Raw genomic sequence first — 14175 nt, 5'->3', positions numbered from 1 at the left:
TGTGTGTTGGCTGTTTTCTATCTAAGACTCCCAGCCACAGACAGACAGCAAATTACAGTAGTGGCTCTAGCTCGCTTATTCTCAGAAAAAGATGACCACATGACCAGGGCAGTCACACACGTACACTTGTACACCTGTACACAGACAGGCAGACAGATAGACAGATAGATAAATAGATAGATAGATAGATAGATAGATATTTTGAATGTGAACCTGCTGTAAGGACATGATGCTACAGCTTGGTGTGCTGACCCACTCATTTCTCAAAGTACTATACGTTGTGCATGTTTTAGTCTTAAAACTTAAAGTTAACAATTTTGCAAATCCTGCTGCTGTGCTTAAAGCAGCCAGGGTGCCCAGGGGGTCATAATGTTATGGCTGATTGGTGTATGTCAAACCATGAGAGAACTGCATCTTAAAGATCATATCATGCATTCAAAAATAATTTATGTTTAAATTTGGATTTGTATTTTAATCCCTAGTGTTTACTAGAAATTTGAGATGTGATTATTGTATTAATTATTGTACTTTTTATACTAATCGATATATAATAAAAAACACAATATAGGCACAGTAATTACACCTGATAGTTAATAAAATTCAGCATTTACAGAGATGACAATTTAGTTTTAGCCATGCTAATGGAATAGTGCTATGGATGGCAAGTCTGTAGGTTAAGTCACTCTCTACCACTTTGGTCCAGCCTGAAACATTTCACAGCAATTGGATGGATTGCCACAAAATTTGATATAGATATTCATGGTGCCCAAACAATAAATCCTAATGACTTTGATACACTTCTTACTTTTCCTCTAGCGCCTGCAACTTGACTTGTGGTTTTGACTTGACTGTCTTGACAATAATTGGGTGGATTGCTTGGATGGATTGCTAGCTCCCACGTTCATGTTGATGAATTGTAATAACTTGGTCATCCCTTAACTGTTCAGTTTGTGTCTGTTTTCCCTTCCCTTGCCTCCCTCGTGTCTCTTGTCTGTCTGTGTCGGTGTGGTTATCTGCACTCTCCCTCCCCGGACTTCCAGTCTGCTAATCAAGCACACCTGAACCTCAGCACCTCATCTATACAGCAGTATATCTACACCGGCTCTTCACCCACTCATCGTCAGATTGTTCAGTCAGCTGCTGTGGTAGTGTGCTCTCAGGCCGCTTTAAATGCTATGTAGAAGTATCTCGTTGCTTGGTTCCTTGTGGGTTTTATCTGCCTAACCCTGGTCTCCTTGTGCTCCAGAACCATGCTCAAAAGCCTGCCTGCCCACTGTCAGCCTGCCTCTTCAAGCCAGCTATAGCAAGGCACGCTTAGTTTCCCTCAGCCACTGCTCACTGCCCTCTGCCTTACCCAGTGACTCCTCGGCTCCTTCCATCTCCATTGCCCCGCTCCCTTTTTTCAATAAATACAACATAAACATGACAGTGCCATCAGGTGAAAAATAGGTCTTTCTGATACTTTGGTTAATAACACTCAGAAAATCTAACGACCAATAATTCCAATAGCCTCAGCTGTACTTTGTGTTTAGTGCTAATTAGAATATGTAAAATAAGGGTAAATGGTAAATATATAGCATTGTCATGTGACCATTCAAGCACGCTGACATGACAGGATGTTTTAGAAATAGTGAGAACTAATCCTGCCACCATGGTCAGACATTTGCCAAATGTGGTCACCCAATCACTTGCTCCCTAGTGACACTGAGTGGGTGCTGTGTGACAACGCTCAACCCAAAAGTAGTTTTCTTTCAACTTCAGCTTTCTTTAAGGGGATCTGAACCCAAGGTTGTAAACTGCAAACCAAAGCAAAACAGCGGGTTGATTTCTGAAAACACAACATAATTCCACAAAACCTTCAGGAAGGAAGCCTGGAATTCTGGCAAGGGACCCAAGAAAGAGATGTGAAACCTTGGAAGAGTATACACATCTGTCAGCTTTACCGAGTAACACTAAATGCTCTCTGCCTCATTAACACTACTATGGAAATTGCCTCCTATTTCTTATACAGGCTTTTAATTTGTCTTTCATTGCCAGCTGGCATTGTTTGCTTGTTACAAACCAGTGACCAAGACCTTTTTGGTTTATTCTGAGTGTTGTGTGCAGAGCTATGCCCTCAATATAAAGAAAAAAGAGAAAAAAAGAGATACAGACAAAAAATAAATCAGCTTTAAGACTTAAGATGTTTTGAGTGTGATATGGCTGCTATAAACTGTCAAATGTATCAGTCTGACTTTTCCATCTTGTTCTCTTAGACATACACAAATATACACACAGACACATGCACATAATTGCAGTCAAGTAAACAGACATATGCTCACTATATTCCTACAGAGTACACAGCACCATACGCACAAATACGCACACAAATGTGTGTGGACAGAGCTGAAATTATTTTATTGCTGGATGTCTGTCAGAATGTGTTATGAATACAGATGGCAGTTGGGCTGCACTGACAGGCATCCAGACGGACAGTTGAGCAGCTGCTCATTCCTCCTAATGGAAGGTACTTTGTGACACGTCCCCGCTGCCCCAAAGATTTTCTCTGAAAGGAAACACACATAACACTGTGCCCATCACATTAAACCCCCCGAGACAGGCAGAGAGTAGCATTTGCTCCATTGCCACATCACAGTGGGGAGGCGCTGCAACAGAGGCATTTGAAGTTTCTTCTTCCTGAATGTGTTGGTTACTTTTCCTGCAGCTTTCTCACTTTTCTCAACTGCCTTGAAGCACATCTCTTTTTTTCTCAATACATTTTCAATTCTCCCAAGACGGTTCTGAGCAGAGAGTAAACTGTCTACTGTAAGTGGATAAATCCTAACACGAAATCTACAAAAAGAAATGACATACACAACTTTTAAAATGATCTTGAACATGACATCTTATAAAATATTGAAAAGTCTTAAAACTTTGCGTGGAGCAGCCACACACAAATTTAGTATTCAGACCACTACGAAATAATAAAATACTGAGGTAGACGTCACAGAAAAGTCAAATTTAGAAAGAAATCCCTTACTTAAACTGGAAATCATGTACATTTTCAAGCAGCCACTTGTCTTTCCTTTATCTGCCTTCAAAAGCAGCTTAACTCTCAGCTGAACGAAGTGTAGACAGACTGCAAATCTGTAAAAAGGCACAATTTTCATTGTACCAGCATGAAGCTGAAACGAGTGCACATGATCACATCATCTTCCCACACAATCCTTTACACAGTGTCTGTGTATAGGATTGGCAACTTACCTCTCTGTGTAACCCCCCCATTCGCTTTTTACCCTTCCCCTTAGTTTTAATCCTGCATACAGTAAGTGTGGAGAGTTAATGAGCTTACCTGTGTCTTTATTAAATTTGAACAGCCTCTGCTCAGGCTGTTTCCAAAGATAGATTTTCGATGAATCTGACATTCAGCAAAGCAGCTTTTCTACCTTTGCGGAACATGACAGCTCTCATATTTGTCAATGTAGCTGGGTTTTGAAGAAAAAAAAATCCTCATGGAATACAGGCACACATTTAAAAACCACATGCTTAAAAAAACACCAAAAGCCATTCAATTGTTACAGCTGATGCATTACTGTAGTTAGTTGGACAGTCCCTCTACAATGGTCAGACTAGTGTGAACCTATTGTGGCATTATGGTCGTTGCCATGACAGTTTGTCGGAGCCAGAAGAGGTGACTTACTGCGAGTTGAGCTGCGCTCATTGGCGGCACAGTTTCGATATGTGCATAGCAGGAAACAATGGCAGCTCGCCTGGCCACACACGATCTCGTATTACAGTACGCTAAAATATCTTTCTAAAATGATTGTAGGTGTAAAACACGTAATGCGGTAACATAATATTTATCCATATTTGATCAGCACTGCCTAGTTTAGTTTAGTTTAGTTTTGTGTGGATGGACTCACTGTGAATGACTTGTCAATCACAAGGCAATGTTAAAAAACATACCCTGCTTTATCATCTGTATGGAAGAAGACTTGAAACTAAAGATTTAGACCATAAACTCATAACAAAACTGTTTACTGAGCAGACATGTGCAACCCCAATGATGTATGGTGCCACAACCACCCAGTAGGAGTCACAATTGCAGCGACAAGGACATGATCCCTAGCTGGCTCCCCACACATAAGACATGGCCAATTGTGTTTGTCCCAACAGTACGAGGCAGTGCTGCAGGAACCTGAACCCCAGGTCTCTGTGGTGGTGTATGAGGATTTTGCTTCATCTGTGTCTGACATGGTTGGATGATGCATCATACAAATTCATTAACTTGAAGCATGCATAATTATTACAGCAAATGCCTATTAAGGTGTCCATTGAAGCGTTATAAGCAGTCATGGTTTTTGACTTATATAATAAAACTCTATGCATGTTTCAGATATCCACTATAAATTCACACTGCAGCAGTAGATAAATAAATAATTGAAAGATAAAATATAAGAACAAAACATATTTTGTTTTGGAACATAAGACCATAAGACATTACTTACTCCTTTCTCTCCATTTACTATAGTAAACTTAATATGTGCAATGGCAAGTAGATTGGTTAATTATACATTTTATGTCAGTGCCAATCAACCAGTGGCATCAGGCACAGGTGTAAAGACTGTTAAGCAAAGCTTCATTCAGCAACCTATCTCAATCAGGCGTCGCTCAAGGGATAGCGACAAATAGGTGATATAAAATGAGTAATACTAATCCAATACCATAATCAAATGAATATTAAATCTAATATAGCTATATATGTTGCGCCGAAAAACAATGGCCAGTTCCTTTGAGAAAATAGAAAACTATGAAGAGCTGAAAAGCTTGCAGCAGCCTTTTCAAATAAGCCTATTGTGTGCTTGTGTGGAGACTTGATGAAGATTCATCTGAGCAAACTTCACAATTGAAGGACAACATGCTTGTTGCTATTTCAAGTGGTCTTTCATACTTCTTTCTAATGCTTCTTCACTGTTTACTGAAGAGACTGGGGATGTCAAGAAGCACCACACTATTCAGCACATCTGAATATAATTACCTTGTAATACCCTTCATGGATCACCTGTTTTATGCCGCATGCTTGCTTGACATAAAGTAATAAAAATGGCTTCATTTTTGCACACATCAAATACTGAATGAAGGAATAACTAAGCAGATGTAGAATTAAATATAATTTCAAATTTGTGCAAATACGATCTAATGTGCCTCTGACGTACGAGAACGTTTTTTTTATTCTCCAAATTTTAATCTTGACGTCAAAGAAAAGCTGAAAGCCGACCAACAGAATTAAATCTAAAATCGCAAAAGTTTCAAGGAAACACTATCTCTTCACATCTTACTCTTAGCTGATCTGTTTGTGTCACTAACACATACCTACTTTTGCCCTTCGTAACGTGCCTCTAACCTAACTTACAGTGCCCAAATCCTTTTCCCTCCCTTCCTCTTTGTGACAGAGATTTCTGGCCAACCACGCTACCGAATCACCCAGGGTAAGCGCCGTGTGTATCTCTGAGCTACTGAAGCAATCATGCAAAGCCCGGACTAATCCGTGACACCGGTTAGCCATCCCCCAAGACAGACCAGCTCTGACAAGGCCCTGCTGCCCTGTGCCTGGTGCTACACCCATCACCGCTAACGTCTTTATCAGCGGGACAGATGGATTGCAGGTGAGCATATTCTCCTGGTCATCATAGAGAAAAGAGGGGAGCAAAAAAAGAGAGAAGGAAAGGGGAAGCAGAGAGAAAGACAGACAGGCACAGAGAAAGAACGTGAAATTGAGTGAGAAAAAAAAAATACAGAGACTGGCTGTCAGGCAGTTTGAGTGACAGGAGTGATAAGGTCCATCATGGTCTTGTTATGAGCAGCAGGGGGAAATAGGCCCAGTCAGACATGGCGTGGAATTAGCAGAGCCAGAGAGGTGAGGAGGCGAGACGAGGAGTGCAAGAGCAGAGGAAGAGAATGAAGGGAGGATCAGGATATTGGTGGACAGGGAGGAATGAAATAACAGGGAAGGAAAGAGACGTGAAGGGCAAAAGGTGCTCGAAGACAAGCATGTCACCGTCTGCTCCGATACTAGCATCAACTGGTACAAAAGTTTAACAATATCCACAAAAGTTCCCTAGTACAATGTGAGCAAAACAATGTAATATCAAATTCAACAGAGCAGTAACCACAAGGATATAACACTAGCAGCGATTGGTAGATAACATTTATCAGGAGAAATATTCACCTTTGTTACATACATATCTGGCCTTTCAGATGACACAGCTACCAAGGGATTCCATATAATTTTTTCTTGTTTCCTCTCCTCATAAAAACAGGATTAGACCCTTGCTATAAAAATTAATCAGGTCAGAGCCCAATCCCCTAGAGAAGCACAATGTAATAAAATTCCTAGTACTGTAGGAAAGGATACCTTAGCTTATGATTTTAAGGAATGTAAGATAGATTTCACTGAATTATCCATCCTTAAAAAGAACTTACTATGAGGAAAAGAAATGGCAGTTTGGCAGGCTGTTCAGCTAATTTTTAGATGCTTTATTAAAGGTTTGAAGCATTCTATTTCAGCGTTACATCAGTCATTATCAGAGCAGCTTGTATTGCAACATTTAAAGGTATATGAGATTCAAAACAATATGGCATTTGCCTTTATTATATAGTAGCAGTGCAAGAGTGACAGCAAAGTGGGAATGGGGGGGGGCGTGCAGTATATAATGGTACTCTAGTGTGACCTCCTTCATCTAGCCTTTAACATCACTTAAGGAGCTTTTTACTCCTGAAGAGCTGCTTAAAAGTTGAATTAAAATTGAACCTACTTATTTCTGTCAGTCGGAATAACAAAAAGAAAGAAGAAGTTTTATCCCTACAGTAGTCTTCTCCAGGGGGCGTATGTTCTTGCTTCTAACTGACAATGATGGTAGTGATTTAATTGGTTTAATAGTAGTATCACTTGAGTTAAAATGGCCTGTTTAATATTGTAAACAGACAGATGTCCATTTACACAATGCTGTGTGCTTGTTGATGGAAGAGAGAAAAAAAAGGATGCTAACAATGCGCCTCCTAGCAAGACCGGCTCTTAAATGTCAGTCAGCTTATGTCCTGGAAAATGCCCATCCAGAAGCCCTGAAGCTCATACAAACAGCATACAAACATGCACAACAGCTGCTGGGGGGAGAATTAGAATTTAAGTGTGAATTTAGGTTGCAAAGCCATTAATGAAGGCTTCCTTCAAAGCTGTTGTCCTGCATGGATGTCTTCATACTGCTTCGGCTCTACGATACAAGGATAATAACACAAAAAATAACACAAAGAAAATGAGAAAGCAGGGCAATAGGAGCAACAACTAATACCTACTGTTCAGGAGATGATTATTATTCCTCTTCAAATCAAACAAGCGCTGCTTGTAATTCTTTCACATGAAGTATAACTTCAACAACTTCAATGCAGACACATGAATTAGGGAGGAAAGGGGAACAGATTTCCTGCTGGCTGATCTGAGGATCTGAGCAGGAGTGGAGTGGTGGTCTGAGGCAAAGACTTCACAAACTATGAATAGCTGTCTCCGTATGCATAGAGCTGTGGTAGGTAGGTCTGAAGAAAAACAGAGGCACGCTATGTGAGGATTATGTTTGCCGAATTCAAACAAAATGTCAACTTATAAAGCCCAGGTACACTGAATTTAATGAATAATTACAGGAAGAAACATCTCTTGAACATTAATTTCTTCTATTTCCTCTCTATCCTTCTATGTTGGACTCTTTCTACTCATCTTTTCACCACTCTCTCTATCTTTCTCTGCTTGAGTTCTGCTCACAAGTTGTAAGATGGGCTTTTAAGTTTACATCTGGTCTGCAGGAGGTGGTGTCTTCAGAAAAGACTACTCAAGATTCTTCTGAAGGAAGAGATTTTGGAAAAGTTCTATGAAAAGACTAGAGAAGATTTAGTTTAATAATTTATACGATGAAAGTTTGAGAGTTTCCACTGACACAAACCCTGCACAAACACTCACAATACGATGGTGGTTATCTGAGAGGTCATAGATGATTCATGGGCATGTTGGGAGCGGTCAGGGAGAGTGGAGGTTATACGATTTATACAGGGAGCTAAGCGCCTTCAAACACTTGTTTTTTAAAAGCTCCATTTCTCCGTGCCGTTAAACGGATCTCTTCCAGTGAGAAATGAGAACATTAACTGGGACGCGGACATGGTGCACTCTGCACGGCCCTGCCGAGCCCTCTGAGCTGTAACATTTCACATCTGAGCTGCGCTCCTTACAAGCTCCCCTGACACCCCAATGCATCATGGGAGGGCTGTAGGGGAGGTTTGGCTGAGGCAAAGCGTGATGTGTCTCAAAACCTTACAACAGCTGCAAGCGTTTCCATTAAGAACAACACAACTCAGTGTTACAACTGCACCTTAAGGCGCAGGTAAGGTCTTTTTCTACAGGACCTCATTCATTTTTTTCTGTTTTCTCACCTGCAGAGGTGAGAAGTGGGGTGAAAAGGGAAAAGAAAATAGCCATGGTAGCAGCTTATGACAAATCCATCATGAGGTGGCACAAAGTGCGATTTATTGTGGGCTATTTTCTATTTTTTGTAAATGTACATTTTATTCTATAGTGTGACTGGCAGGCACCGGTTTAGTTAGCGTTCGACAAATGCCTTAAGGCATTGCTGACTAAACAAACCATCACTGAACCACAACACGTCTACTCCCACTCCTGCTCACAGATTCCCTTATCTTGCCTCTGCACCCATATCCCCTAGTTACACTGATGTGTTATTACATGTCACATATGTTCTTTGCACACACACCTTGTGATCAGTGCATTCTGTAGCAGCAGACAAGGACGCAAATATATTTTAGATGAGAAAGCTAAAGGTCACACTGAGTTGGATAAGTCCTTGAGTGGGTGAAAACACACATGCACATGAAATGTGTGGGTGGGGGAATGTGTGGGGGCAATTGAGCGTGGTGCAGGTGACTCAACTCCAAAAAGGTTAGCTGTGTGGCTGTGTATCTGTCAAGCAGTCCCTGCATAAGCCATTACTACAGTATGAAGATTAAAGTCTGATTACATTAATAATATTCATTCATTCTAACCCTGTATGACTGTAAATTCTCAAATACCTTAATGGAAAAGAGAACCAGGCCTTTATTCATAATCACAAAGATCTCTCCAGTGTTTTTCCTAGAACTTTTTTCGGCAACGAATAGTGACCCTTATTCATGCGTGTCGGAGTAGCTTAAAACATTAGCATTTTCCCTAGGTTTGTGAAAGACTAATGTGCACATCTTTGCTGGGGGGTTTAAGGGTTCACCTCCAAGATAAAATGGTTTTGCTCTTCTCCCGACTGGCTTCAGTAAGAGTTTGACTATATACTACATCATATGGTTCACTGACTTGATGGGTTGAAGTTACATTTAGGTACTTTTTAAAAGATCCTGCCACTTTTCAAACAGTTTCCAATGACGACTAATAATCACTGGTCAATTGTAATAGACATAGCAATAGAGCATTTTCATAAAGTGCTGGGGGTCCCTGACAGTGGCTTAATGCTGACTCAAAGAATGACAAAGTGAATTAAAACAGTATTTCTGTTAAATATAGTAACTCAGAGCAGCAGATTGGTGAGTATGACATGACTGTGTTGTTGTAATGGTGGACAGTGGGAATGTACATTATTCTAAATTTAGTATATAAGCCATTACTGTGCAGGTAACATGGCCCCACAATAACTGGTCAAACACATGGCTATTATTCTGGCTATTTTTTGAGGATGGACAATTTATGGTAATTATTATCATATCGGTCTGTTAGGGCAGTGATTGTAATGTATGTATGCCACCAAGGAATAGGAACCATCCACTGTAATGTCAAACTCACCCTGACCTGTGAGCTTCTTGGAGGGCTAAACATTTTTCAAATTTTCTCACATAATGTCTGTAGAAGCTACAGGCAAGTGACAAGGGGATTAAAAGGAAAATGCACCATTCAAAAGACGTAGAGAGGAAATATCGTGATGCTTCTCACCAGCGGATGTGTGAACTCAGGGGCATGGTCGTTCTTGTCTGTGATGGTAATGGTAGCCGTGGCTGTTCCTGTTAGGCCCACCTCACTTCCTGCCATGTCCTTGGCCACAATCTCTAGCTCGTATGTTGTGGTTGGCAGTGTCTGTAAAATAATGAAAAACAGTGGCGCAGAGTTTAAAAGGAGAGATATAGTCATACACAGAGGATACAAGAAAATGTGAATTAAAAAGCGTGGCTTGATGAATGGAGAGAAAGCAAGAATAGTGAAGAAAGGACTTTACCAAGAATGCTACCAAGAAGAAAACAGGTAGACAGACAGGTAAAGACAAACTTCTGCATCGGAGGGACTAACACACCATCACACACACCTTTAGAAAATAAGTCAAAGTGTTACAGTGAAACATCCTCGGTGATTAGCAAAATCTATGAATATCAGAGAATCTATTTGAGAGGTGAATCATGGAAAAATCATTATTAGATCAATGATTAGCCACGTAAGTGATTAAATTAATCTACCTAAAGCAAAAGCGAACACTTATCGCTCTGTTATACATTACTGTACGACTCTTTAACAAGGCTTAAAAGCTCTTATAATAGTCCACTAGAGGCTTGAACCTACCATTAAAATGACTGGATAACAGCTGAAAAAAATCCCCATAGTGTAAATATGCACCCTCATGCTCACATACCAGTGTTAAAAGCTCCAGTAAACACTCCACATCTCTAGGGAAAGGTTAGAATCCACATTTTGAAATTCATACATGTAAGAACAGAGAGGGCGGTAAAAGAAAGAGAAAAAAGGGTCCCTAAAGCTATGCACTACAGGATCAAAGTATAAGCATACTACGTAAGGTTTATGCTCATCCATTTTAAAAATCCCCAAGGACTCAGAGCTGGATTTTATACACATCTTCCACAATGCTTTGGGGTATAGAAGATCAAGGTTTCGAGGCCCTGTCTGAAAATATACAAACTATTTTTCTCAGCATAATCTGTACAATCACAGCAATCATTCAGGGACTTTGAGATTTTGTGGCATTTTAGAATCAATACACCTATTTTTAGATATTTTTGTTGTTGATTCGAGATAAAAGAAATTCAGGATTAATAAAAGCCAATTCTGAACCCATGCCATTTATGCTCAGCACAAATATAGTCCTATGATTCTATGTTCCTACACAGGCCAGGGAGAGGGATCTGTCCTTGATTACAAAGTAGCTTTCCCGAAGCAAAAATCTCCAAATTAGATATGTAATTCATTTACTGGCCTGCCAGCATCTGTAATCTATATAACAATTGGAGAAACATAGCTCCATATACACGGAGAGGATGGCATTCATAATGATCACAGCAGCAATAATCATTTGTTGCCATAATTCATGCGTAATAGAAATGTTGACTCTGGTGTATAAATAACAGGAGGTGGGGGCTGGTAAAGCCAACATTTATTTATCCGCTGCAGCGTTTTCTCTCTACTGGGGGTGTTAACTGTCACATGCTTAATAAACTTCATCCATCTGTCTCACTGGAAATGCTGCTGGAGCTCTCCCCTGCATTGTAGATTCACCTCTGAGTGCATGTATATACTCCTCTCATCGACCTCTGGTACAAAACACAAACACATACCCTGGAACACACAAAGAAAAAATAAATACATCTGCTGCCATTTGCTATACAAAACAGCAAATCATCCAAAAATGTAATTTTATGTAACAGATAATCACAGGAATTCCTTCGCTTTTCCTTGTTTTGTGTGTCAGACAAACAGGGTTTTAATTAGGCCCTCGTTTAACACACTACCTAAAATGCCTATAGGAGGGCATTTATGGGCCAGCTGATGGCCGCTAAGGTCCCGCTCCAGCTGAGTCTGTTTTACAGTGTAGTTACACTGTAGACAACTGTTCAAGCTCCCTGTAAAAGTGCTTTGTTAGCGAGTGAAAGATTAATTTCAATTTCAGGTCAGTTTTACAGCATTGCACAGTGGGATTAAGCAGTAGTAAAATAGTATTAGTGATGTACTATTTGTGATTTCATGTTTAATTTTCTTCTTTTCATTCATGGCAGCTCAAGGTCGGCAATAATAAAAGCCAGTTTATAACTGTTTCGAATATTAATCTCCTTTGAGTGCATTTACATTGCAGTTTACTGCTATACTCACTGTGTTTGCATCATTTTCTCTGCCTCATCATGTCCCTGATCTTTATACCCGTAGACAGTCAACCTGATTATTGTCGATGATATTGTTTACTGACAAAGAACCGTGACCCAATATCCCCTCGCGCTGTACACAAATCCTCTGCTCTACTCAGTGTCAAACTGAGCGGCGGAGGCAGTTGTCAGTATGTTCTACTTTTGCCTGCTCTCATCATAGATAGCGCTCTAATCAATCTAATCTGAGGCAGGCAGGAGGAGATCAAACGATCAATGGCTAGACACCTTGAGGCTGGTTTTAATTATCACATCAACTAGAACTTAGACACAGTGCAATGCTATTCACTGAAATGACATATTGAGGTCAGGAGCAACATAACATATGGAAGACTTGGGGTCAAAATCTTAAGTATACAGACTAAATATTCATTTTAAAAACACTATGCTCAAGAGTGGACCTGAATGGAAAATAGGTTAGCATCCTTTCATCATTCACACAGAACCCAGCATGTCAAGTTAAATGTATCAATACATAAAATATCTTGAACACCAAATGAAGTAAAGACAGAAGGCAATATGAATGCTTTTAACTGTCTGTTTTTATTTACAACTTTATGTACCAGCGCAGTGGCTAGTGCCGCCCCCTGTCATAAACTCCATCCATTTAAGTAGCTGCTCCACAGGAGATTGTGGGAAGAGTAAGACCATAAACAGGTGTTTCTATCAATAGTGTGTCACACATAGTGGGTGACAGGGGTGTCCCTCACAACCAGCTCCTGCTCGATCAAACACTGTGCAGCCAGATGGTGCTCCGCGGACCTGTGACTTTATTAAACCCATGCACACAATCACACATGAATAAACACACATGCTGACTCTAAAAGCACACACACACCTGCACACAGACATACACTTTAGCCCTCCAGCTGGAGAAGAGAAGGGCTCTGGGATACCTGCAGTCTCAGTGGTGTCTAAACACATTGAGTGTGGCCTCCTCTGGCGACTGACAACGTCTTAATGAGTATTTCCTGAGTCTCAACTCAATTATAAACTCCCTGGCAGTACCTGGCCAAGAAAAGATGTTCAAATTCACTCCGGGCGAGAGTTACAGCAAAAGGGAAGTTTCCCTCCAGTTGTCAGAAAACATCTACTGGCATACTGTTGACTGAAATACTCCTCTCACTCAGCCCCTTCATTTTTCAGCTCCTTGTTACATTGACTGGAAACACTAACAGCAGTAGTGTTATAGTCAAGTAACATTTTGGGCATTTCTCTTGTGGGCTAGTACTGAATCAAATGAATGGTAGCATGTTCATGAGCATTAGTGGTCAACCTATAGTAATACTCTCTTTATGTATCTATTCTGTGTCTTTCCATACTGTCGTTTTTTAAGACTAGAAGAGTAATCCAGCACAGGATCACGTCATAATCAGTGGTATTGTGATTGCGATCAAATTGTATTATTATTTTATAAAATAATTGACTGCAAATGAGTGGTTTAAAGCAAGTTGTAATGGAAATCTAATAAAATGAGTTACTGAAGTGCTTGTTGTACATGCATGAAGAGTTTTGTATTGCATAGCAGGGGAGCACAGTAAAATGCATTAAACATCAGTTTGATTACTTTGTATGTGTTGCATATATTTGCCATACTGATTTACATATGGAAACAAGGTTAAGAGTCTAAGAACCTTTATCAGGATGTACTTAGGCACAGCAGTGCTTTGAGCTAAATGCTAATGTCAGCATGCTCACAATGTCAATGCTAACATGCTGATGTTTAGCAAGTATAATGTTTACCATGTTCATCATCTAGTGTGTTAGCATTTCTTAATTGGCACTACACACAAAGTACAGGTTAGGCGGATGGGAATGTCATTTGTTCTACAAACTGCATCATTAAAAATGGACATAGTCTATGGGGTGCCGTTTGTAAAGCAGCTCACACTGAAAATAACAGCAACATTTTGTCACATTTAGCTTCAAACAATGTTTAAAAAACTGGTATGAATT

The 14175-nt window shown here is 40.1% G+C and overlaps 1 protein-coding gene across 1 annotated transcript in view; it reads right to left on the bottom strand.

The window, feature by feature from the left end:
* The window catches only part of cdh13 (cadherin 13, H-cadherin (heart)), a 319140-nt gene that overhangs the window by 60768 nt on the left and 244197 nt on the right, over positions 1-14175 (bottom strand). The window contains exon 9 of the mRNA XM_035665789.1: positions 10013-10153. Within this exon, the coding sequence (XP_035521682.1) occupies positions 10013-10153 (141 nt within the window). The remainder of the gene's footprint in view (positions 1-10012; positions 10154-14175) is intronic.

Source organism: Morone saxatilis, unplaced genomic scaffold, assembly GCF_004916995.1.
Source record: "Morone saxatilis isolate NCDOM2014 unplaced genomic scaffold, NCSU_SB_2.0 Contig2, whole genome shotgun sequence".
In the NCBI taxonomy this organism is placed as follows: Eukaryota; Metazoa; Chordata; class Actinopteri; family Moronidae; genus Morone; species Morone saxatilis.
This window is presented reverse-complemented; position numbering and strand designations above follow the sequence as displayed.